Raw genomic sequence first — 25822 nt, forward strand, 5'->3', positions numbered from 1 at the left:
AACACTTGTGCAAGTTGTTCCATGCGAAGTTTATGTGGAAACCGCAAGATAGCCTGCTATAAAGATATCTAAAATTCTGTAGGGGTTTTCAATAAATGCGTTCATGAATTTCTCTGCCGGCTGTAAGGCATATCGGGTCATCCTATTGAGCCCACATGTTGTACATATTGATTTTTCCCAAAACGAAAATATGGCATAAACTGATTCTGCCCAGTTCTTAAGAGCAGAGAGGAGGCGATAGGCCAATTCCTTAACCATATCTTCTCGGACAGTATCTTGCACACATTAAATTTATGTGTCTTATCTTTACGCAAACATTATAAGACAGATTGTTTGCTTGCGGAGAGCTTGACTTGCGCTAGTTGCAGCGATCCCACATGAACTTTGACATACAATTTCATGACATTGAAGTTTTTTCATAATTAAACTAGTTTTCATAATTAAACTATTTAAACTAGTACCTTAAATAAATTGGCCTAAGCAACTAAAACAAGTTCTACAAAATACTTTAGAAAAGGCAGCCATAGATGAGTTTAGTCATACAATATTGGATGACGTCGCTATTTTTTGCCAACTCAGAAAACGCAATTTTGGTTACGAAGTAACATCAAATACCAAGAATTGATGATAGCTTCTTAGCACAAAATGATAAAAGTAATATATACCTTAGCGTTCAGTTTAATTCATCTAAAACAGAATAGAAATAATATAAAATTAAACAATAAATATAACCACAACATCATTTAATCGTAAAGAAAAGCTAACAACAAATGAAACAATAAGTAAACTTTTCTCTTAAATAAAGGGAATTTTCTAATGTGTTCCAGTAGCACACAAGTTGCATGCTAACATGTATGACTACAAAGCGAAACAAATAGCGAGAGAGCAGGGCAGAATTGTATTCAAAAGAGGGTGAAAAGAGACATTTATAAATACAAATCTCTTTAGTAACCAAACAAGAAAAGAAAAAAAACAATTAGAAAAATTCCGATACTTTGTTATTGTTGGAGGCCCATGAGCGTGAATTTCAGTACTAGCGACATCAGTAACCGGACTACGCAACCATGCACAACCATGTACATACATGTACAACCATGTATAGAGAACCAGACAGAAACCTGTTTTTGCAATTTTCTCGGGTTTCATTTAGTCAACAGTGAACAGCACGTCAATAATGACGTTAACGGTCGTGGTCGTTTGCTAATAGAGCTGGATGTTTATGAATTTTTGGAATAAAATTGTTAAACTAAACGAAGCTTAATAGAAATACGACAGAATTAAATTAATGATTGCCAAACCAAGCTTTAAAAAAAAACAAATAAATATTTACAACATTTAAGAAAAATGTAATCTTTTAGATAAGCAAAATATTAAAGTTTAAAGAAAAAGCACCTTAATGCAAAAAAAGAAAAAAGATTGTTGCCTCTTTCTACTAAAGAAGTAAATAATACAGAAAAGGAAAAAACCACAGCAATATGCTGGAAATTTTTAATTTTCCTTAAAAGTCTGGCTGCGGTATTGTTCTTGAGATCACGTACAGCAAACCAAGTATGCCACCATTTTAAACTTAGTGAATGAAATAACAAAAGATAAAAATTATATTCAAGAGTTGAGTTTCTGCCACTCATTGTGTACTTCAATCCCGGCATACATCATGTAATAGTGTTGATTTTCTAAGGTTAGCATGAATTTAAAGCATCGATTGCTACAAAATCAATTCCCATCTTTTTATAAAAATTTTTAATAATAATAATCGCAGAATCAGGGTATAACAGCTTTGTACTATTAGATATGTTACAAAGTCTCACCAAAGCATATATATTTTTGATGTCCATGCCCGTGTCCATGATATTCGAAGTCGACTTAACTCAGTCCGTATGTATGTTTCATGTGATATTCAAAGAATCTTCAGTCGTACAAATTGCGATAGAAACCAAATTTGGGTGTTCACATTTTTCTTTGGAAGTACAGCAGCGTTATAAATCGCTTATTACTATTCAAAACTTGGAACAATTTCCCAACAAACTGAAGGAATATTCATTGCCCAAAAATTTGTATACTTCATTAAGTTCTCCTTTTAGCCAAGAGCAAGTAAACCAAGCAAGTAAAATCGTGAGTTCTTATTGTTTATTTTTTTTTTTCGTTCATTTAGTCTTAGGAAAGCCTTTCCTTATCAATTAACAAATCTCTAATATTTTGTTACTATAATAAAAGGGCGAAAGAAAGTAAAGAAAAAAAATCCAGAAGATTTCGATATATACTTTCAATGTAAAGCAATTGCTGAAAAAATTGAAAGAGAAAAGGAGAAGAATAAAAAATAATAATTTTTCGTGGCGTCAGTGTGCTTACAAAAGGAAAAAAAAATTAAATTAATTTCAAAATGTTAGTTCATTCCACCAACTCTTCTTCAACGCCGACGCCCGGTTCTACGTCTTCTGCCACAAACACTTTGGAACCTCTTCCACGCTCTACAACAACTACTAGCAATACTTCAACCAATTCTTCAAATCATCACCATTTGCCGCCTTCACAAATGACAAATTCACCGCTAAATTCCCGACCACCATCGCGCGCGCCATCCATTCTGGATAGTCCAACTTTAGCACGTGTAGAACGGGCGCGTTTACGTTTGGAAGCTTCTAGTCAGCAACAATATTTGAATGGCAGTTGCGGTAGCAGTATAAATACATTAAATCGTGAGAATAGCTTAGAACGTGCTGCAATGGATCCAAAGGTAAGAAAGTGAATATCAACATTTGATTGCTTTGTAAATTTTTTGACGCTTGCCGATTAACAGCAAGTAATATATCATGTGACTGTTTGTTTTTTATGACCAAATGCTGATCTGAGGAAAACAATACGTTTTGACTACGACGTAAAGATAATGAAGTTTTTTTGCAAAGTTGGCAGTAACTTTCTTTGGTTGGTGGACCGATATCAAAAAATTATGACTCACCTTTTTCTCCAAGTAATCAACAATACTGTCCATAACGCAAACCCAAGTCACCAGTACAGGGATTTTATTTTCTCTCCGCTATTTCATTATATTATTTGGAGGAAGCCTCTAATGCGCCAAAACAGTGATTACATTCAGGCATACATATGTTGAAATCCAATTGTTTCATCAAGTTTTTCGAGAAGCGACATGACTGTGAAAACTTAATTTTATGTTCTAAAAATTTGAACAGTTTAACATATACTGAAATTTTCACAGTTTAATATATACTGAAATTTTCATCGTTCAAAACCCATTAACACATTTCAATCATCCGATGCATATTGATACTTATCCAACTTTAAATGCATATAACGCTACATTTTTTTATTTTTTTTTATATATATAAAAAGGCAAAGGGTCAGGCCTATAAACGATAGGACCTATCCAGTAAGGCTGCGAGTATTTCTTCTTTAAAGCTTAAGTTCGATAACGGTAATAAAAGTGATAGTAGCGAAAATTGATGATGTCGCCTGATGATTATTATTGAGTCATTGATGATTCATTGCTGTTGGTCTCTCTTGATTAATAGTTATTTAAGTTGTAATAGTCCACTCTGGAGTTTAGCCCAGAGGATTAATTGTAAAAATACTATTAGACGAGACAAAAAGTTTAATTATAATTATAATAAATTAAAAGCAGAAATTAGCAGTTAGCCGCTTAAGATGAGTTTGTTGCGACCACGAAAGATTTCATATAGGTTCTTATAGGTACCGAAAATTTTAAATGAATATCTAGTATCGTTGAATTTACGGTACATGAAACTAAGATGGTCACTTCATTCTTTTCTATGATTCCTATTACATATATCAGATGACACTATATTTATTATTAGGCTCAAAGCAGATTATTCTGCTTCTTTCATTGTATTATCGCTTTTAATTCAAGTAAATTGAACATGTTGGCCGTTTGTCATTTCTATTAAAACCTTGATATCACAGTCATGCAAATTACGCTGCTTGCTTTAAAACTTGCGCTAAGAATGGCAAAAGCGATCTTTTACAGCAATTTAATAAAAATAATTTCCCTATATTCCTTCCCCTGCTCTTCATCTTTACGTTTTTATTCCAGCCATCGAAAAAAGTCGCATTATTTATGCTGTAACTTAATAAGATTTTCATGTGTAGAAGCCATAGATCTTTGTTTTTGTACCCCCAAGACTGGTGAGCGAATCAAACTGCGTTTGTTCAGTTTGTGACATATCACGAAGCAATTAAATCGCTACTGAGCGGTAAATTTCGAGTCAAAAATAGCTTGGAATCAAAATTGGTATAAGTACGTGTGCTCTAGTTGATTGCCACAGTGATCAAATTTGAAAATGAAAAGTAATTCTTAAACCTCACAGTGGAGAATTCTCATCAGATATTTTTCTTAATTTTGATACAAATGTCTACGAAAATCAAAATTTGAGGAAAAATATCTACAAAGCTGTGACAAACGGCCTACAAGAGACATCGATTGAAATAATAATAAAAAGGTCTCCTAGGGCCATTTAGGCAGGCTGGCTAAATTAAAAGCTGAAATTAAAAGATTTTGCAATTCTAATTCATACTGTCTACCAGATATCGTGGCTTCAAGTAAATGTCTTACTTGTACAAGACTAAATCTATATGCTTAATTTTTTTACTCTAAATCAAATATATTTATTAGGAATTCATTTCGTAGTAAAAGTGCCCCACCAAACCTTTCTTTCTTTCTCATCATCTCCGTCCTACGAGCTTACCTTGTCTCATTTTTCTTTTATTTATCACGCAATATAGACAACTAGTTATCATTACTGGAAATGATTTTATCGAAGATAAATTGCGTATTGAATCTGTCATTTAGTTTGCGGCAGCCAAAAACACGTGAAACAGTGAAAGTATGTTTATTTTTGATCACGAAAATAATCTGGGATTCGTCTTTAATTTAACTGGCCGTACGTCTTTTTAAGAAAATGATTATAATCGTCCAAACCTCTAATATGAACACAGATATTTCTATAAACCATGCCTATGCCTAGAAACCAAGGTTAAAAATAGACATGACTTAATAAAGCGCCTGTACAAGCTGAAAAGCGTTACTAATCTGAAAACCAAATTAATAACAATTAAAATGATAGCAAGCTATGCAACCTTTAGCAGAAATTGCTCCATCAATCTGTGAAACCTATTGAAAAGGTAAAACCATCCAAATTATGTTCTGCCCTCTCAATTCATTTTACAGTTTTTCGTAAGAAGTATTCAAAAATCTTTTTCCTTTTAGTTAGATTTGGTTAACTTAAAATATATTCATAGTTGAACATTCTATAGCGAGGTTTGCCATCTCGAAGGCATAATAGTTTTGGTTGAAAATTAGTAAATTAATTTATTGCTTTTCTAGACCGCCACACTTTGCGAGCAGATTATGTTAGAAGATATTTCCTTTCGAATGATTGCAAAGGTCATATTAATCCGCTCGACGTGTCTTTGCTCTGTTTTAAAATGTGTAAATTTTTGTGTAAATGCGATGAGCTTCTTACAAAAATCAAAAGAGCGCTGGCTAAACAACGATTCGAGCTTGCTAAAGAAATTCGTAGAATTTTTTTACATTGAAAATATGTTCTAAAACTCTTTTGAAAATAATTTTATTAAAAATTTTCTAATATTTAAAACACTTTAGTTATATAAATGACTTCAATAAAGAGAAATTTTGTTTAAACAAAAGAAAAATGCGAAAGAAATAAAGAAAACAACAGTTGCTGCATGAAATGGGTCAAAGTTTTATTTGGTTGAGTACTAGATTTTTCTATTCATATAGCTACCGATTTATAAACACAAAACATATATGACACGTACAATGTAGTAAAATAAAATAATATTGTGGGATTACCGAAAGAAAAAAAGCTTTAAAAAGCATATAGATGTACATATATATATATATATATATATATGAATGTGTCCTTTAAAGTGAATTGTAGACATCCATCAACAAAAGTTAAGCACTTTTATCATAAGAATTCTACTGTGCATACGCATATCTTTAGTCAGCTTCAGTTGTTCCTCATATTCTTTTGTCTTTTGCCCCCTTTCCCACGAGGCCCCCTTCATAGGTTAAAATTTCTTAGTGAAATTTTGAATATTACACAAAGACAGACGGCAAGTCTATTATCAGGATTAGACTTTGTAATCAAAGGAAATTATAAAAAAAATAATTTTATAGTCTATTTTAATCTATAACATTAAGATAATGCTGACAAGAAGTACAATTTCGAACGCAAATAGATCAAATCTTTACACGCAAGAACACGGAGTCGGATTGCCAAACAAAATATCAATTACTCACCCTAAAGACTACACAATTCATAGAATCATTTCGTTCATCTACCTAATATTCTTCATATGTACTGGCATCTAGCGTTAGTAGTTTACGATTTCTCTTCTTCGAGGCATAATACTTATTTAATTATGGGATTTGGAACTTACAAGGAAATTTCGGAAAAGAAAACTAAAAATTATTACAAACGAAAAATTGATTCAAAATAACCTGAGCTCTGATAGCGCCATCAGCAAGAAAAAACATCAAATATGAAACGTAATAGAAAAAAAAAAACAAAATAAAAAAAAAAACCCATAAAATTCTGCAGATGTAAAATTATAGCAAATTGTATTTCTCGTTTTTTCTTTTTCTTTGTACAATTTTCAATATTTCCTCTGCAAGGGTGTTTGCAAAAAGAACACATTTATCTCCGTCAGTGCATGAATGTATGCGAATTTCCGTTTATGACACCAGCAACTGTGTTAATGTGCCTTGTGCGAAAAATGCAAGCACACGAACATTGGAAACCACCATGATGTAAAAAAAAAAAAAAATTGTTTATACTAATATTTTTTGGCCACCATGTGAATGGTTGCAACACATGGATGTAGAGCGCTTAGCTGACATTGAAGTAGAAAATATTTAGGTTATGTAATCGGGTTTTTGGTCATAAATTTTTTTTCTCCAAAAAAATCTTGTAGCCTTATGCCTTACGTTGTTGCTTGTTTGTTTTTTCTTTCATTAAATTTTAGCGGAAGAAGTTCAAAAATGTTTTGTACGCATTACGATAACTTTGTGTAAAAATTGTGCCATGCTTGTAGTTCCATGTATCGACTCTTTCTCTGTTAGTTATGCTCTATAAAATTTTCTGAAATATCTAAACACGTTCGTTTTGTTGCTTCTTTCTTTATTTATTCTTTCGTTTTCTTTTTTTTATTTTGCTTGATGTTATTTTGGTTTTATTTTTCTTTATCTCAAGTGAATGCGTCGAAGCCTGACTTTGGCAAACGCGTATGGGAAAACGCGGCATTTTTCCATGATGTGTATAACACCTAAACGGAATCTTCAGAGACCCTATAAAGTGTATATATATACTTGATTAACGTGAAATTCTGAGTTCATTTAGCCATGTGTGTCCGCTTGTGTGCCTGTGTGGTGTTTGTTGTTGGGACTCTCCTGGACGCAAAAACGAAGATATCGACTTCAAATTTGGTAGAAACATTGAAGCTTAATGCACGTAGGTCGATATTGAAAATGGGTTAGAGCATTGAGTGAAGCATAAACTGAACGCAACTCCATTTTCCTTAACCAAAATTTGTTGGGTTTTGCCCGCAGAAGGTATAAAAGTTAGAAAGATGAAATTTTCCACATTTACTTTACGAAACACTCTACTCTTTACGTGAAAAAATGGAAAAAATCAACCCTGGCCACACAAAGTTACAAGTAATTAAATTGTTTTTTTTTCACTTTTTTAAGGTTTTATGCTTTTTTATCATAACGCCAACAAGACAGAATTTTGCACATTCCTCAAATGAAAATATATTATCTGCCTAAAAATCGGTTAATTCTGAAATGAGTACGCGATTACTACCGCGATTACTTTTTTCCTAAAAATACTAGCGGTATGGGTATCAATAGAAATAGAGAGCAGAATGCGAAACGCACAGCGACGGCACCCGCCGTCTTGTTATATATATAACATGCGATCTATCTAGACTTACAGTACTTAAGTGAGTATTCTCTCATTCTCTTCTTCTTTCCTTCTCTCTCTCTCACCCCGTACTCTTTTTATTGCTTATATTTGTTTATTAGAATTAATATTCCCTAAGCTGAGAGTTTTATTATTTATTAGTTTTTTTTTCAATGGGATTTAAAATATTGCTTTCTCGCTTTCCTTTGAATAAATGAACTGGCGGAATATATTTTAGAGGATGGCATGTGTGTTGCAAATGTAAATGGATTGCAATTGCAAATTGTCTATATAAATTTATATAACATAGACACCGCGGTCAAGCTGTTTCGACGCAAACGCGCTTTGTATTGAAGATTAAAAAGTGATGAATTCGGTAAAAGGCCTAGAGTTAGTTAGCTCGAATTTCATGAATTTTTGCCCACCAAAAATTTAATATTTCACTAAAATGTTATTCTTTCGACGGCAATCGGTGTTAACTGTTTCCCGCTCTGGTCGAATATACTGTTTACAATTAAATTTTTATTTGCCTGGATTTATGGCATGCATGCAAAATATTGAGTTGATCAGATTTAAGGAATAGTTTTTATATTTATTAACGTCTACTTGAAATATAATGAATAAACCACTCGGTAAGTGGTATGTTATCTACTTATCTATGCGGAAACTTAAAATTTTTCAACAAAATTCTGGGGAACGTACCGGTTTAGTTTAGTAAGTGAATATGGGTGTTTGGGTGGAGTAAAGGCATTTTTCGGACTCTTTTGCTCATGAACAACCATACACAAAGTGAACGTTTTTTGGTAAAAATTACTTTATCTAGTGTACTTAACTAAATTTTAGGTACATTGCAATGAAAATTCATAGCGATTCTTTGCATTAAGTTTGGACTGGTATATTTTGCGATATTCTGTTCTATGTGCTTTGTGTTCTCAGCAAAAGTGTAACTTCGTGTACATAGAGCAAGCCAAGCCCAAGTCTTGGTTATTTTTGAGATAATGATTAGCCTTACTAATTCATAACGGTGCAACTTGTTTCGACACCATAATTGCCTTTTACCGAGAGACTAAAATACTGAGCAGTTTTAATATAACCGTGAACAGAGAAAGTGGAGACAGAGTAGACTTAAGCTTGAATGCCAATTTAAACGGCGAAAGAAAATAGTCAACTTTTCTTAAAAAGTTGTAATCATCTAAAGCGCTTTGTTAATTTTCCCCACCTCGAATCATTACCGAAGATTAAAAATTTTTTTAGCGAATGTACCTAGTGGCCATTTCTTTAATTGCGATCATTTTCACCGTAAGTAAAAAACTGTATCGTCATTTGCAAACAGAAACAACAATGGGCTCATCTTAAATTGTTAATAAAAGGGATCAAATGATAATGCTTACAATGATGAAGGTAAAACTTTACAGATCCTTTTCACACCCTAAACTGCATCCACTCCTTAATTTCGAAAACTAGGCGGTATTCACAGAGCGATGTTTATACGCTTCACATTCTGTATTACTCGGTTTCAAATTTATTAAGAATAAAGTACCGACCCCCGACCGCTTTATAGTAAAGCTTAAGATTGCCCCCAGCGGTGCGAAATCCGACTTTCGTTCACTTAAACCTTTTATCTTTATGTGAATATGAAGATTGAACTTTCGTTTGCTTAGAGTTTTTTCTTTATACGGCTCGAAACTTACTTTTAAAAACTTTAGGTAAAAATTTGTGTCTTTTCATTTTGTTAAAGCAAAAATAAAAATGCATATATCACAATTTTAGCTCACAAATAATTGAGAAGAGTGCAAATGAGTAGAATTCAAATGAACTAGACGTTGTAGAAAAAGTGCAAAAAAAAAACAAAAATAAAATGATATTAAGAAACAGTCGGTTAAACTAAAAAGAAAGTGAAGAAGAGCGATTATTATCTTTTGAAATACGACTTACTGTACGGGCGCGGTTGATGCATTTGTTGATGTTATTTGTTTTTGCAATTTTTTATTGGACTACAGTCCAATAAACTTGATGCTGCGGTGGAAGCAAAATTGCATGACGCCTTGGGCTTTAAAAAACAACAGGGGAAACAACAGTTGCATAAAAAGACACACGGTATAATCAATAGTTTGTACTACGATGACGAACTAGTAGGGTAGTCGTACATCTGAAGGTGCTTATGTAAGTGAGCGAATTGAGCTCTGGTAAATGATGCAGTTATTTGGTTACATTCTGAAATCTTTAATTTGCTTTTCAAAGTCATTTGACAGCATTATATTGTCGTGGGCATGACAAAATTAGTATTTTTCCAGCTTTTAGACAGCTTTAAAAATGTTGTGGCAAAATGCAACGAACGGTTTAATATTTATGCTTGAAAAGAAAAAAGTCTAGCAGTGGAGGGAGAAATTTTTGCTCTCCTTAAAATGAATTCGTCACGTCCGTCACTGCAAGCTTATGTGTATTAATCCTAAATTTTTCTGTGAATTTGTAGACACGCCGGTGCACTGAGAGAAAGAGAGAAACAAGTTTCGCTGAACTTTCTTTCGCCTTTAAATTACAATATATATTCCCTCGATATACTTTGATATCTTCGGTCTATTAAACCAATTGAAGTAAATTTTTGAAGGTTTAGGCGCGTTACAACAGTAAACGAAACGAACGTACTCACATTCTTTCACTGGCCGCAAATATTTTATGCTCAATTCTTGGTGTAGCAAACGAGAGAAAAAAACGTTACAGTTTTTCCAACATAAAAGAAGGGCATTGAGCTCGAAAATTCATAATGGACTTTATGCTTACTGTTTGCTTTTTATACCCTACGCCACTTATGGTACAAGTCATATTATGTTAGTGCGGACGTATGTAACACGCAGGAGGACTTGGGATAGACCCACCTTTCATTACCACGATCCATTCAGAATCATAACCCGAATTGATCTAAGCGTGTCTGTCCGTCTGATGTCTATCCGTGTAAATTTGTATTCAAGCTACATGTGGACATTTTTGAGATATTTTGATGAAATTTGGTACAGTGACGTCTTTTTACGCAAGGAAATGCACGTTATTGAAAAGTGTTCGGATCGGTCCACTTTTTCGACCACTCCCCATATAGCGCCTTATTCTACAAAGTCGTTATGTAGGGAAAAATTACAATTTTCAAAATTTTTCGGCAAAAGTGGCTAAGTAGTAGTATTTCGGCGTTCTACATTGATACGAAACCTTTGAACTGGTTCGAGCAATTTTCGAAACCCTATCATGTACCGAAAATGAGCTATAACTATCAATGCTTCACGAAGAAAATTATATCATAATTGTATTGTAACATAAAAAACTACCTGTGCCAAATTTGCGCCATCACGGCCTATTTTTTTCGACTTATCCTGTGTTAATAAGGATTTTCCCGAAAATTGATTCTTTATAGAGCAGAAAAGTGTAAGCTTTAATATGTGGTGATCAAAATTGAACCATATTATTAACTTCATACAAAAGTAAGCTCTACCAAATTTGGACCATCTATTTCTGTTTTTGGATCCTGGCCTATTTAAGGATTAAACTTTTACGACATTAGGTTGCATTTGAAAAATATGCCTGAAAAACATGATATAATTTCCGTCTTCTTTAATAAAAAAAAGAATTGTGTTAGACAATGTGGTGTAGGGTATTTACGGCCTGGCCCGGCTATAACGTTTTTGTTTTTTTCATATACAAATTTACAAGTAAAACTTGTAAAATTATTATAAACTATGTCAGTGGTATAGTAACAGAGAGAGAGGGGGAAGCACAGAAGTAAGTCTACGTCAAGAAAAAACTACGAAGGAATTACATCTGTATACACATCCATGCATACTCATATATGTATACACATATGTACCGCCATATAATGATGCCATACAATGTTATATAAAAAGTAAAAACATACAAACAAAAGCAAAGAAGGCGACGTACCTGTGATATAGAAATATGAACAGTGTAAGTGAACAAGTGCACTGAGAACATTTCTTATAAAATTGCACATAAGAAAACGGATAAAGCAGGACTTAAATGAGATTATATTCACAAAATGTAAGCCGGGCAATTTCTTCTTGATCGTAAAGGCCTTAGTGAGTTAATTTAAGAGGCCTTTATAAATATTTGTAAAGTAAAGGTTACTTATAATTTGGTTTTTGATGACATCTTGTTCTAATTGACGGACTTTCGTAAGAATTACTTTACGCAAAACGTCCATAAATCTAATGTTAAATAAGTCAAGACTCCAATGAATGAATGTTGCATGCACAGGGCGATTGACGTCTCAATACCATGAAACCTCTGCGAGAAAAAGAAGTGTAAGTAGGCCCGCGAGCAGGCGGGTAAGTAACACAGGGACATATAAAACAACAGACTTAGAACAGAGGGCACAAACAGTTGGGCAGGCAACCAAGTCGACATGCAGGAGCCACCGAAGTTAAAGTCGGGTAGGTGATAAGACTGAGGAATTTCCAAATTGAACACGACTTTAGCACCTTTTGTCCACATGTATTATTCTCTTGTGCACATATGTTGTAACGTCCGCGTATAAATCTTAGGTAGCGGTTCTATCGGTCTGCTTTGACCAGAAATGTCGTAATAGAGGCATGCCGTTATTCGATATCGCATGATTGAAAGAATAGCGGCTTGCCGCTATGCAAAAGAAAAGAGAAAACACGTAAAACGAAATTTAGAATAATTGAAATTACATTAAAGTTAGAGTAAAGAGGAACATCCTGGCATCAGACACTCAACCTCCAGATCTTGGATGTAATACATATTTTCTAATTAAGCCTGCTGATAAATTCTTCGTCCCAGAAATTAAAGAAATCAGTTTATGGGGTATTTTGTAATAAAGGAAAAGAAAGGAAAAGAAAATTAAGTGCAGAAAAGAAAAATCAAAGATCAAAAATTCGTCAAATGTAGTAGAACAAAAGAATAATTGCGAAGAAAAAAAATAAGAAAAAAGAGTTGATTAAAAAGAAAAAAATAGACACGAATGAATGGGTTTTGTTTGGAAGGTGTGTTTCTGATCGAGATAATGTATGGAAAATAAATTTGTTTAATGTGTTGTTAAGTTAAGCGATTTTACCAAGCATACTAGTGCTTTTACTTACCTTAGAAAGAAAATTGTGAGTCGACTTTTTGCAACTTTATAATAACTTATTAAAAAAAAAATTGTCTAATGCATCTAAATGTATATCGATGTTTTTTTTTGATTATTCGCTTTTAAATAGTCACACGAAAATTTTATATTTTCTAATAAAAAATTATGAGTTATTGGCTACTGTGTGCAATGTATAAAGCCAATAAAAACACAACATATACGCACACAGCGAAGAACCGCAGAAAGAAGCGACAGACTTGCGAAAAGAAAAATTTTTATTAAATAAAATTTCAAGTTGAACTACTAATAAGAAATATAATTTACTGTAAGAAAAATTTATGATTTATATGCGAGTACATTCTGATACTATTCAAAGCATATGTCGATGTTGTTAAAAATGCAAAATATATGTGCAAAAAAGCTTTGAAATAAAACAAAAAAATAAAAAAAAAGGAAAGTGGCAAAATATTGAAGTCGCGCTCTAATTATCGTAAAAAGGAAAACATTAAAATGTGGTTATTGAAACGGCAAACGTACCAGCACAAGGAGGCTTACTACTAACAGATTGTGTTTGTTAAAGCGGCTGAGCAAATCGATTACCACTTAATAATTGTCCTGCTTGACCTGCCGCCTGCCTTGTTTAGAAGGGATGGCGATATTGTGCATAGTGCGCCTACATCTGCTTTTGCAAAACCTCAGCAATTGGAGCAACCATCGGGTGTCTTTCACGAAGACGTTACAGCTTTAGCTGGCGCTTCATCTCTCAACAGTTAGGTATTATTGAAAATCGAAATTAGAATTGCTTGGCTACAAAAAAAGGAAAAATCTGTGGCTAGGCGGCATACTTCCCGGCTGAGACGGAGTATGGGTGAGTGTACGCACGAGTCAAGGTAGAGGGACTGCGAACAGTTACTGAAGACCTAAGAAGGGACCAACGAACGGCGTACGGGACGAACAACAGACCTCCCAAACGGACATATATAGTATGAGGTTATTGAAAAGTTTGACTGAACGTTTTCTTTTTTTATTTGTTTTGCAATATTTTAAGTGCAAATCCTTTCTTTATTGTTTTCATTCTTTTTTATATTTAATATATTGCTTTTGTTGTGCGGCACAGCAGGCCGAATATTTCGCAAACGCTCTACCGAGACCTGAGCTATGCCCATGACAATGTTTGTGCTGGTATTGACAAGTGCTCGCCAAAATTACATCCATTTTGGACGCGCTCGTTTGGATGCGTTCCAAATTTGAAACTGGCCAAGAATTTACATACTTAATGGAGTTTTTGAAGCTTTTTTCTGTCACTTATGAAGATATTAAAAAAAGTAAAACTTTGATACGCATATTGGATAGCCGTGATCAATTTTTTCCATTTTCAAACAAGTCCTACCACGTTGTCGATATAACATACGTTCGAATTTTTCCTTCATTAATGGATATAAAATCGCATTGGAGGTACCCATCATTTAGCGCAGTGAAACTTTGGATTGCTAAATTGAAACTGGTCAAGATGAATATTCGGGAAGACTAAAAAAAGTGTACCCAGTGATGAAAACTTCGGTCAAGCTCATCAAATTCACGGCCGCGGGAGCCAGGTTAGCGAATTAGCAGATGCTGTGGGTAGCAGCTCAGAACATACTTGCCATGTATTGAATGAAGATTTACGTATGTGAGAAAGCTAACGACACTTTGAGTGCCCTGTTTGCTCATAGTGGACCAAACTCACAGACTCAATGGCTACAATGAGAAACTTCATGAACAGAAGTTCGATTTCCTGTCCACAACAGGGTATTCTCTATACACAATCTCCAGAATACTGTCTGTCGATGAAACTCAAAAAGACCCGACGCGGAAAAAAATTCGGATAAAATGACTAAATTATTAAATTAAATAGTGGGAACTAATGCGTAAAGATGTCGAAAAATTTTTCTATAAAAATGGGGTATCGAGATGTTAGCAGACCGTAGGATTGATTGTATCATGTTCGGAGAGAATTATGTTGATGAATAAAATTCGAATTGTTCCAAAAATCCTTTCTTTTCCATTTAGATTGGAAACTTTAACCACAACTTTCGGAAGCCTTGGTCAAACAGACAGGCCGACGAGGGAAATGAGTGGGCAGATCGAGCACATACAGGCATACAAAAACGGGGTGATAAACGGAAGGGTCAACAAGAGAGATAGGCGAAGAGGTTCCGGAAAAACGAAGGATTTAAGCTTGGGGATGGGTAGAAAAACCGCCAGGCGAATGATTGTTTGGGTTTGGATCTCTTTGGATATAGTTGGAGATAAGTAACATTAGTATATTTCCACCTCCAAGTATCTATTGATGTTCCGTTAAAAACACCGAAATCTCTAAGCCCATTTCTAAATGAAAGGTACTGGAAGGCATTGTAAAACACACGTGTTATAACTACATCGTTTAAACTGTCTAAGAAGTAAAATAAAATATAAATAAAAGATGTTGAAAATATGTGACACAAAGTATTCACACACTTTCTTCTATATAGAAAACCTGCTTTCTCTCGTATTTCACAAATATTTGTACTTTGCTGCCTATGTAATGCATATCAAATATGACCTTTTTCTCAACTCGGTAAATATATATATATATATAAAATACCTTCGTTGCTTCCTGTTCTTAGAATATATTGAAATTGGAACACACAAATATTACAACGTGAGCACACCACGGTATTTTACGCCCGTGCACACATGTTTGCTTAAGTAGACACATACACTTATAGCAAGGGGGTCTAAAGAAGTTATTCAACAATTATAAAACAAGTCTATTGACATATATCGTTCGATATGTATTTATGTTTAATTGTTATTTCCTTTTAATGACTTGTTCACTTGCTTATTGTTGGCATCCAAAAAAAAAAAAAAGAAATGTTTTTTAAATTATCTTTTACTCAGTTTTACTTCTTTTTTGCATTTATCGCAGCAGCATTGTATTGTTCGTCATATTTAATAAACCACTAAAGCTTCTACACAAGAAAAGAGAAGAAAAAACGATTTGGTATTATTGCGTTTTCTGTATTTTTTTCCTTTTTTTTTTGTGCGCTTCCGCTGTCCGTGTTGCACTTGACAATTAAATGCAAAAAAATTTTGTTTTTATTGTTATGGTCGTTTTTTCGGGAGGTTACATGCACTCAAGTGTATGACGCATCGCACATTCTACGCCTTTTTTCACGTATACTTGAGTCTTTCCATTCATTACCGTTATAGCCAGAGTGCGGAAAAAAACATTTGCATATACATCGAGTACTCGTTTCTCTCTTTGTGTCATGAATGAATATTTAAATGAGCATTTAATTTGTGCAAATGTACACAAAAAACAATTTCATTAACAACTTAAGGCTAATGTTTTGAATTAAAATTAAATCCAACTTTTTTCTCTCGTCCAATTACAAATTTGCCTTTTTCCTTTATTATTCCGTTTTTAATATGAAACGCCATTATTTCGGTTACTTGTAACAATCATTTCGAATACTGCTGAGCTTACTATAATTATTATCGCGTAATAACTGTATGTCTCGGTTGAAGTTGACGTGACACACATCATCTGCCAATATTTTTATACCCACCATCGACGGATGAGGAGTATGATCATTTTGTGAAAACGTTTACAACGTCGACAAGCAAGCTTCAAAGATCCCAAAATGTGTATATATCCTTTATTAGTATCAAATTCTCAATTGATTTAAGCATATCCGTATGTGTAATGTCCGTTGTAAACATTCTCCTGGCCATAAAAATGAAGCTATCGGCTTTAAATTTGGCACAAATATTAAAAGGTCTTTGTCATAGGTTCGATCAAATCGGCCAAAAATTCTCCCTACAATACCATATAAACCAAGAAAACTTCTGTTTTTCGAGGAGAATAAATTGGTTTTTTACTCATTTTTGCCGATTTTTTGAAATTTGGTATGTTGCCATAACATAGCTAGTTCCTAAAAGCAAAGTGTGAATTTTTTTTGCTCAATCGATAGGTACTTTTATATAGATTCACGTGATATAGGTGAATATAGGCGACATTTTCTAGTTTGGCCGCACTAGAGTATCAAATTTGGGTGTTTTTTCATATGCATTTTTCGCTAACATACCAAATTTCAAATACCGTTAAAAATAGTTCCCATAAGCAGAATTTGAATTTGTTTAGTTTGCTTGAAAGGTAGTTTTATATAGATTCACGAAATGTCCACAAAAATATTTTCTTTTTTTTAATATGGACGGATTAGGCTTTCAAACCAACTATATCTCAATTGTAATTATTTAACATGAGCTCTATTAAGTCGTTAACAGAGGTATGTTAACAGAAATGGTAGGTGTCTTTACTAGTTAAATTCGAATTTATCTTCACACCCTTTATTCTATGAACAATACTGTAGTACCTGAACTAAAATGGAAAAAATTGATCACGTTTGCCCAGTATTATAGTGTATCAAAATTTAATTTTTTTTTTCAATGCTTTTATACCCCACATGGTCTATATAAGTTCTTGGGTAGTATGAAATTCGAAATATATCTAAGCATGTTCTTCTGTCCATCCGTCGATATACCCGACCGTGTAGTATCTGTAGTAAGCGTTCTGCCGTTTGCGAAAATGAATATATCTCCTACCAATTTGCAAAAGAATTTTAAAATGACCCAAAGTGATCAAACGACACGCCTGCAACGCCCACATACCTATGCAACAAAAACTTTCATTATGAAATCGCCCGCTCGATATTGTAAAGCATGAAAACTGAATTGTTTTACTTTTTTTTTTTAGTCTTTTTTCGTATAAAGGTGATTGGCACACAAGATTAGGTCACGACCGATTATAGTTTTCTTATTTGTTAATCATAACAAAATTTTGAAGCACTAATTTTTGAAGCTGCTTTTCTCTCTGCTTTCTTCTAAAAAATAAATAAAATAAAAGGGAATCACCCGTCCAAGTGCAAACCACAGAAATTAGGAGGTTTGATCCTAGTAGTCTAAGCTGAAGGCATTCAGATTGTGCGATATAAATAAACATTTATTGGTTAGTAATTGAAGCTGAAGGTGAACTAATTCAGACGTTCAGCGTAAATGCTTTTTCCACCTGGTTTCGTAGAAAAATTTTTTATCAATAAATATTAAAATTGATTTCTCATAGGCGTCGCTATTATATATTTTTGCAAGTTCACTCAAGCAAAACTAAATCACAGATCAAGGTCACCGACGTATGGTACGTCATCCGGCAAGTTTTTGTCTACCATAGAGGCCTAAAAAAGTTCTTGAAATCTTATCGAACAACTAGTGAAAACTTAAACTAAAAACAAGTGAAAACACCCTATACGTCACTTCGCTTAATCTAGCGACAGACGTTATTCACCTAGCAATACTTCGTAAAGAAGGCTTTATAAAGGAAGTGATAAAAAATGTGGTTCTATCCTATTTTCAATAGCGTTCGTCCTTAGGTGAAAACAGATAGGTGTGCCAAATTTCACCAAATATCTCAAAAATTGCGATCTGTTGAGCATCGGTTGCGCACAACAACATAAGACGGTCAGAGAAGCTTATATCGATGTAGAAAGTGATTCTGATTCGAGCGGTTTAGTAAAAGGACTCAACTCTCGACTCCTTCTGGATATCGTTTACAGTTATACATACTTAATATACCCCCTGCTCTAAGTGACGTCGGCTAAAACAATAGCGTTAAGTTTAGTTAAAAATTTTTGTACTTTTCGAAGTAATCTGCAAAAGTAAATCAAACAAGGCCAAATGCTACGCAGTAGTAGTAGTTTTAAACTGCTGTCTCGAAAGATTGAATTTTTGACAACCGAAAGGGTTTCGAACCCCTATAAAGCCGTTTACATATACATACATACGTTTGCCTTTATATAATTGTCATTAATAAGAAGGGAGTGGTTTGGAAATTATTAACATTGGAGAAAATCTTTCAGTAAGAAAATTACCAAAGTTATGGTGGAGATTATGACGATAGAAGAAAATTCAAGAAAGGTAGGCAAAGCAAAAACATTAACTATCGGAACCGGCGCTTCTTTTTAAATCTTTTTTATGAGTTAATGGATAAAAACAATAAGAAAATAAAAAACTAAATAATAAAACTACTATTGTAAAGAAGAAGATCAAAAAAAGAAGAAAAGCATAACATTAGTCTATCAAGCGCCTTAGTAATTAATTTATAAATATTTGTCTTAATTTAATTGGCTATTATTTCCTTTTTAGCTTTTCTTCTTTATCCTTATATATATATAATTTATATTTGTTTCTTTTGTTTTTTATTCCTTTTTCGCAAATATCACAAAAAAAAATTGAAAAACAAAACAAAAATCTCCTAGAAAGACGTTATTCCTTGGCATCAGGTATGGACACACATGAAACGTCTGTCGCATGCTTCCAAAGTAAATTCAACGTCCACTTTAGCAGCACAAAAATCTGATATGGTAACCAATGGTTCAACAACAACAAGCGGCAAATCTTCCATATTTCTACCAGAAAAGACGACATCTTTGGAAGATTCTCTACGCGCTCAGGAAGTATTTTCGAGACCAGAAATGGTAGGCAGAAGATAAACGCATTTTTGGTATTTTTGCTTTTGTATATTTACGCAAATATCTTTTCTTTTTTTTTTTTTATATACATTCTTTCTTTCATCTCTTACACACTTTGGCTTCGGTTGAACGGTTTTAATTTAACTTTTTACTATCGTTTTGGGAATGGTTGCATTTTCAGCTTTTACTTTATTTCGCCTCTTTGTACTTTATTTCGCAAATTTATTATATAATTTTTTTTTTTTTATCCATCACCGCAGCGTACATATTTTTATCAAATTTGTTAAAGCCAGCAAATGGCTGTAGATGCAGCCGTGCACATCCGTCCGTCCGTCCGTCCGTCTATTCATTTATTGTTTATTGTTGCAATTCTCAAGATATCGAAAAATTCCTATATATAATATGTATTGATATATTGACGACAAGTGTTCAAATGCGCTCACAGTAAAAACAAATTTGACACAAAATCGAAAAATTTGCAAACATTAAGGTATAATTTCCACCTAGTGATTTTTTCGCCCTTAAAATACTTAAGAATAACATCGCTTATGTACGAGCGAAAGCGACGGGATTGATTTTTAAATAATCGTACCTATTGTTAGGTTCTTAACACTTTTTAGAATTGTTTAACAATCCGATCGTGTGCCATTGTGCCGGGTTGTAATTAGCAAAATTTTTGTAGTAAAGGGTATCGAAGATGCGCTTCACGGCGAATTTATATACATTTTCCTTATTTATTATTTTTACTTTTCCTGTTGTATGTGTAGTGAAATAGTTTATTGAAAATTAATTTTTTTTTTATGTAGAAGACGACTTCAATATCTTTAGACAATGTATTAATACATGAGAAATATTTTATTTATTTGATCAATATTTTTAAAAGCACTTTTTCGTTAATATACGCAAAATTTAAACTTTTCTTTTGATATACTGAAGCTAAAGATTGATTAAAAAAAGCAGTTTAAAAATATGTAGGTGGGTTTTCTAATGAGAAATTTTTTAAACTTGATTTCATAATTAAAATTAATTTTAGTTAACAAGGAAGTAAAGAAAATGATCTCTGTCAATATCAGTTGCATGAGAAGATGAGTTCAACCGATTTATCATTAAATCCACAATTGCAAACATATTAACCGTGGTGCCCCACTTAAGAAATAACAACATTTTAAATTAGGGTTAAAGTTAATCTAAATCGCAGGAAACTTCACGGCGAAAATAAAAACGGGCCTTTTCTTTGATGGAGTAATTAGGTATATTAGAATGACAATAATATATATATAATAAAAGGTTTGTGTTCATGTGGGACCAAGTCTGCAATTTTATAATAACTGCACTAAGCTCATGCAATCATTAGTCTACATTTTGGAACCACACCTACTCGTAGCCGTTTGATTTGTAGTACCACCAACCACCTTCACATCGATTCGAATACCTGCAATGCCAAGCGTTTAGTTAGTGGCAGTTCATACCAAGCTTATGCTTGTTCGGGTAAAGGGGACTATAAACTTCATATTAAAGAGACTTGAGAAAATTTTACTTATACCATTAATTTGCTTTCGAACATGATTCTGGAAGAAAACTTGTTATCGATATAATGTAAACAATTCACCCGTTTTATGGGTCAATGAGAAATAAGTTGGCTGCGAAGCTTACATCTGCAAGATTTTAAAGGGGTTTAACCTTTTAAGTGAGTCTATCTACTCTATTCTAATTCCATGCAATTTACTGGCTTCTTCATCAATAATATAAGCAACTTACATTCCCCATGAACAACGCTTGCGGAAATCATTATGGAACTTGCAACGTTCGATAACAATTAACTGCTGATAAGCAGTAGAGAATTTCGTTAAAGTAATTTTATGTGATGTTGTTTGCCATCTTTTCTATGATTGTGTGATAATAATCACTGATTATAACATCCGGTGTTTCTATTGTGTTTACTTTAAGCATTTGACATTTTTTCGTTTTTTTCTTGTTTACATGATCTCTTGAAAACGGTTTTGGCTCGTATTCTTTCTGTTAAGAGATAATTATATTTTTTGCAAGCGTAAACAGCTCGTAATGTTTCTACTAACAACTGGTGATACTTTGCCTAATGAATTACGCAGGGATGAATAGTAGTTTAAGCATGTAAGCAGCAGCAATAGCAAACCAAGCAGAAAAAAATCATACAAAAACCTAACAGTATACCAAACATTAGTACGTTACCTGGTTGAAGTGAAATGAAACAAGCAACAAAATTATATTCGGTCGCGATCGAATTTTTTATACCCGACGCGGTTATCCTAAAAAAGACAAGAAAAGTAATAGAACTACGAAATGGGTGAGGCTGATTTTTTCTGTTTTCAACATAGAAGTTTTTGTTGCATAGGCGGGTGCCCGTTGTAAGCCTGTCCTTTAACGAGCTTCAAATCAGTTTCTAATTCTTTTGCAAATTTGCAAGTGATATCTTCATTTTTGCGAACGAGAGAATACTTACCACAGATACTGTACCGTTAGGTAGACGGACATGCTTGGCCAAGAATTTATATTCTTGATGGGGTTTTAAAACCTGTTTTAATCGTTGTCATATTTTCCATTTTTATACAGGTATTACAGCATCGTCCATAGAATATGCTTATGCAAATTTTTGTACATTCATCTGCTATAGTTTATGAGTAACGATCAAAAAATCTTTTATTCCTTTTGAAAAATTGAGGTTTTTTTAGTATGCGTAATACTGTGGGTGTGTTTTTCGAACAATTTCAATACCAACATGCGCGAAAGATCTTGCAATGTTTCTGTCAATTTTGAAGTCTCTAGGGTCATCTTTGCGTTCAGAAGAATGTTTATCATAAACATTATACAGACGAACAGAAGGACATCCGCACTGACAGACAACTTTAAATCGATTCAGAATTTGATGCTTACCAAGAATACTTATACATTATGGGGTCCCTGAATCTATCTTTTAGACGTTGCAAACGTTTTAACAAAATTATTCTACTTTCATCATTCGGTCATGAATTTAAAAATAAATACAAATATGTAGATAGCTCTACTGCTTTACACGTGAACACGAAGTATTTCTAACTGAATGTTTACTTTTACTTAAAAACCTGATAAATAAAAAAAATAAAAAAATAAAAAGAACAGTTAATGCTAAAGCAAGAAAGTTGAATTCGGTCGGGAACGAATCTTTTATACCCATCACCGTTATTCTAAAAGAGACAAAAATATGTAAAGGAACAAAATTCTCATGTTCCATAATATGGAGTGGGCACAGTTGCTCTCTTTTATTTTCAGAATAAAAGTTTTTGTCATAGAGGCGTGCAGGCGTTGTAGGCGTGTCCTTCGAAGAATTTAGATCAATTCAAAGTTCTTTTGTAAATATGTAGGCAATATTTTTATTTGCACTTACGGGAAAACGTTTACAAATACTACAAAGTTGCTCAAACAGACGAACAGGCGGCATGTTTAGGCATATTCAAGGTTTGTAACGGGCAAAAAATTTGTATACTTTGTGGTAATTTTGAAGCTTGTTTCTGCACGTTAAAGAGATATTGAAAAAATAATTAAATTTTGATACACTATAATATTGGGTAGGCATGGTCAATTTTTTCGATTTCTTTGCGCAAATGTTTGTACGTTTATTTGCTATAGTTTATGAGTAATGAGCAAAAAACCAATTTTTCATTGCCTTTGTGGTGCCGTGGGCCTGCCCTTGAACAAATTCGTCCATTTCCGATACCAATCTGCGCGCAAGAACTTTCACGGTTTTTGCCAAATTTGAAATCGATAGCTTCATTTTTGCGGCTAGGAGAATGTTTACAACAGACTTTATACAGACGGACATGCTGCAATCGATTTAGGGTTTGATGCTGATCAAGAATATTTGTACTTTGTGGGGTCTCTGATGGTTACTTCTGGGCCCTGCAAATGGTTTGACAAAATGAATATACCACTTATCCTTCGGTGATGGGTATAAAAAGAAAAAATAAGCTAAACAACAAGTATAGTAAGTGCAAAATTTTTACTACATGCTATGAAACCGCACAGTTTTATACACAACACTTGCGTTCGTATATTGCGCTTGCAACAACCATCTTAAGACAAGCTTGTGGTGGTTAATAAAAGCCAATGTTTGTTTAAAGAGTGAAAAAAATGTTCGCAAGTTTTATGTGCAAATACATATGTTTAAATAATAATAACTTTTCATATAAATTCATATTATTTGTATAGGTGTAATTAGTGGGTTAAAAAAATATTTAGCTCAGGGACATGTACAGGTATAAGCACGAAAGCAAAATATATTTGACTGAAAAACAAAAAGTAAGCAAATTATATGCTCCCTATAGCAAATCTTTGATACCCATCAAACCATAAACCAAACCTTTATAGAAATGCAAAACATATTTTTAATGTGGGCGTGTCAATTAGTGTTATTTGTGCAAATATTAATAGCACTTTTCGGGTCAGTATTTCTTACAAGCTATGGATTGCCTATTTATTGTATTGTATAAACTCCGCGTTTTAAACGGGTGTGAAAATTCAAGGCAGCGCTCCTAAATATTTAATTTACCTCCTACATCGATCAATATGTGTTATAAGTTATATGTTTCAACGTTTTTCTTACTAGGTAGGAACGGTTGTGTTATAATGGCATGCGTGAAGGTATTATAGAAACGTTAAAGGTATTATTAAAAAGAAAATTACGGATGCCAACTAGTTACTTTCTTGGACTTTTTCCTGGTACTTGCTCGTTATATTGAATATCTTCTTCTTCAAGTTAGTAAACAAATGTACGTTCTGGCCCCACAAAAGAGGCAGTTTTGTTAGTTAAATCACTTTTAAATGCTATTACAAATTTACGAAAACATTCAGAAGTATCAAAAAAAAGGTATAAAGTTTACTCATATTTAGTTAATGGTCACGCATCAGTTATAAAAGCGAGCGAATTTTTTCTATTCTATATTTATAAATTCGGATTTCACTAAAGAAATTCAAACTTTTCTTTCCAGAACAACTCTATGAAATTTGGTATGTTAAGCTAGATTGATGATGTAAAAAATTACCTTTTGCGCCCTCTTGGGCTTGTGAACGGTCTGGGTCAGCAAATAAATGAAGATTTAGTTCGTGTCACTCTCTAGGCCGCTTTCAATAAACTGACAAAAAGTTAATTATGGGTTATGATTGTCACTCCCTACCAAGTGTTAAAATGACCGTTGTAGACATTGAGTTTGTTAATGCACTAAGGAACCTCGGTTTTAAACGCAACTCTCTGTTGATCGGGCACAATTTTACGACTATGCTTACTCATAATATTATGAGAAAACTGTGGTCCTCCCCGTCTTATTATCCAAACTTGGCCAAATTAGGGTTAATTAAATGTTCTACTCATATCGAATGCAGCATACGGTACATTCCAGTATATTTCTATTTCTAACAAAAATTTGGCAATTCTCATAAATAAGTGTGTCAAATACGTTTTCAAGAAATGAAGATATGATGGGATGTCGGATTTTTCGGTACTTGCTATTGGATTCCCATCTTTCGACATATAATGTTGGCAAACTGGTTTGTCTCTCGAACAGCAAGATATTCACATAAGAAAATTCAGTTCGCGAAACATACGATCTGACCAAGTACTTAACAGTATCAAAGCTATTCTTTGTTAACGCTGTCAAATTGTGAACGCCCTTAGCATTCCAAACTGAGATAGCTGTTAGCCCGAGTAGTTTTAAAGGCTTTTTATGGTGGATAAATCACATCTCTATCTTGGCTTTATTTCTTTTATTGTGCGATCTTGTCTATATATCCATCTCTACTGTTATTACGGCTGTGCTGAAAGAGACTTTATAGGCCTACCTCGCAGATCAATTATTAATTATAGTAACATTTATTACTGCCTAGTTGAATTGTCGTTTTATACTTTGAAAAAGTTTTCCGGTTAGAAATCGTATTTTAGCAATAATGAAATTGAAAAGCTTGATGGCAATGGAAGCGAATTTCCTGTATAAACATTCTTACGAAAAGTGTACGTTTTAATATTTTCTGATGAAAATTTCTTTTTAATTGTAAGGCTCGCGCCTATCGATGACAGCTAACGTCAAAGTTTTGGGTAACCAAAGTGTTTGCATATATGAAATGAGTGTGGCATACTTGATTTCTCGTCTTTATCAAATAAAGTTCTAAATATAATTCTCTTCTAACTCATTACACTTCACCAAAAGAATCTTTTG

General features: G+C 33.4%; 1 protein-coding gene across 16 annotated transcripts in view; it reads left to right on the forward strand.

Annotated features, from left to right (window-relative positions):
- Positions 1-1176: 1176 nt before the first annotated feature.
- The window catches only part of LOC119641906, a 91036-nt gene continuing 66390 nt past the window's right edge, over positions 1177-25822 (forward strand). For 3 of the 16 annotated variants that reach the window (XM_038040815.1, XM_038040814.1, XM_038040813.1), the window contains exons 1-2: positions 1715-2734; positions 19389-19607. In XM_038040815.1, coding sequence (XP_037896743.1) covers positions 2381-2734; positions 19389-19607 — 573 coding nt within the window. In that variant the 5' untranslated portion in view covers positions 1715-2380. Of the gene's footprint in view, positions 1347-1392; positions 1679-1713; positions 2735-12867; positions 12971-19005; positions 19048-19388; positions 19608-25822 lie in introns of those variants that run through there. The other 13 variants (XM_038040818.1, XM_038040819.1, XM_038040820.1 and 10 more) reach the window with 11 other exon arrangements.

This window comes from Glossina fuscipes, unplaced genomic scaffold (assembly GCF_014805625.2).
Source record: "Glossina fuscipes isolate IAEA_lab_2018 unplaced genomic scaffold, Yale_Gfus_2 188, whole genome shotgun sequence".
Lineage (NCBI taxonomy): Eukaryota > Metazoa > Arthropoda > Insecta > Diptera > Glossinidae > Glossina > Glossina fuscipes.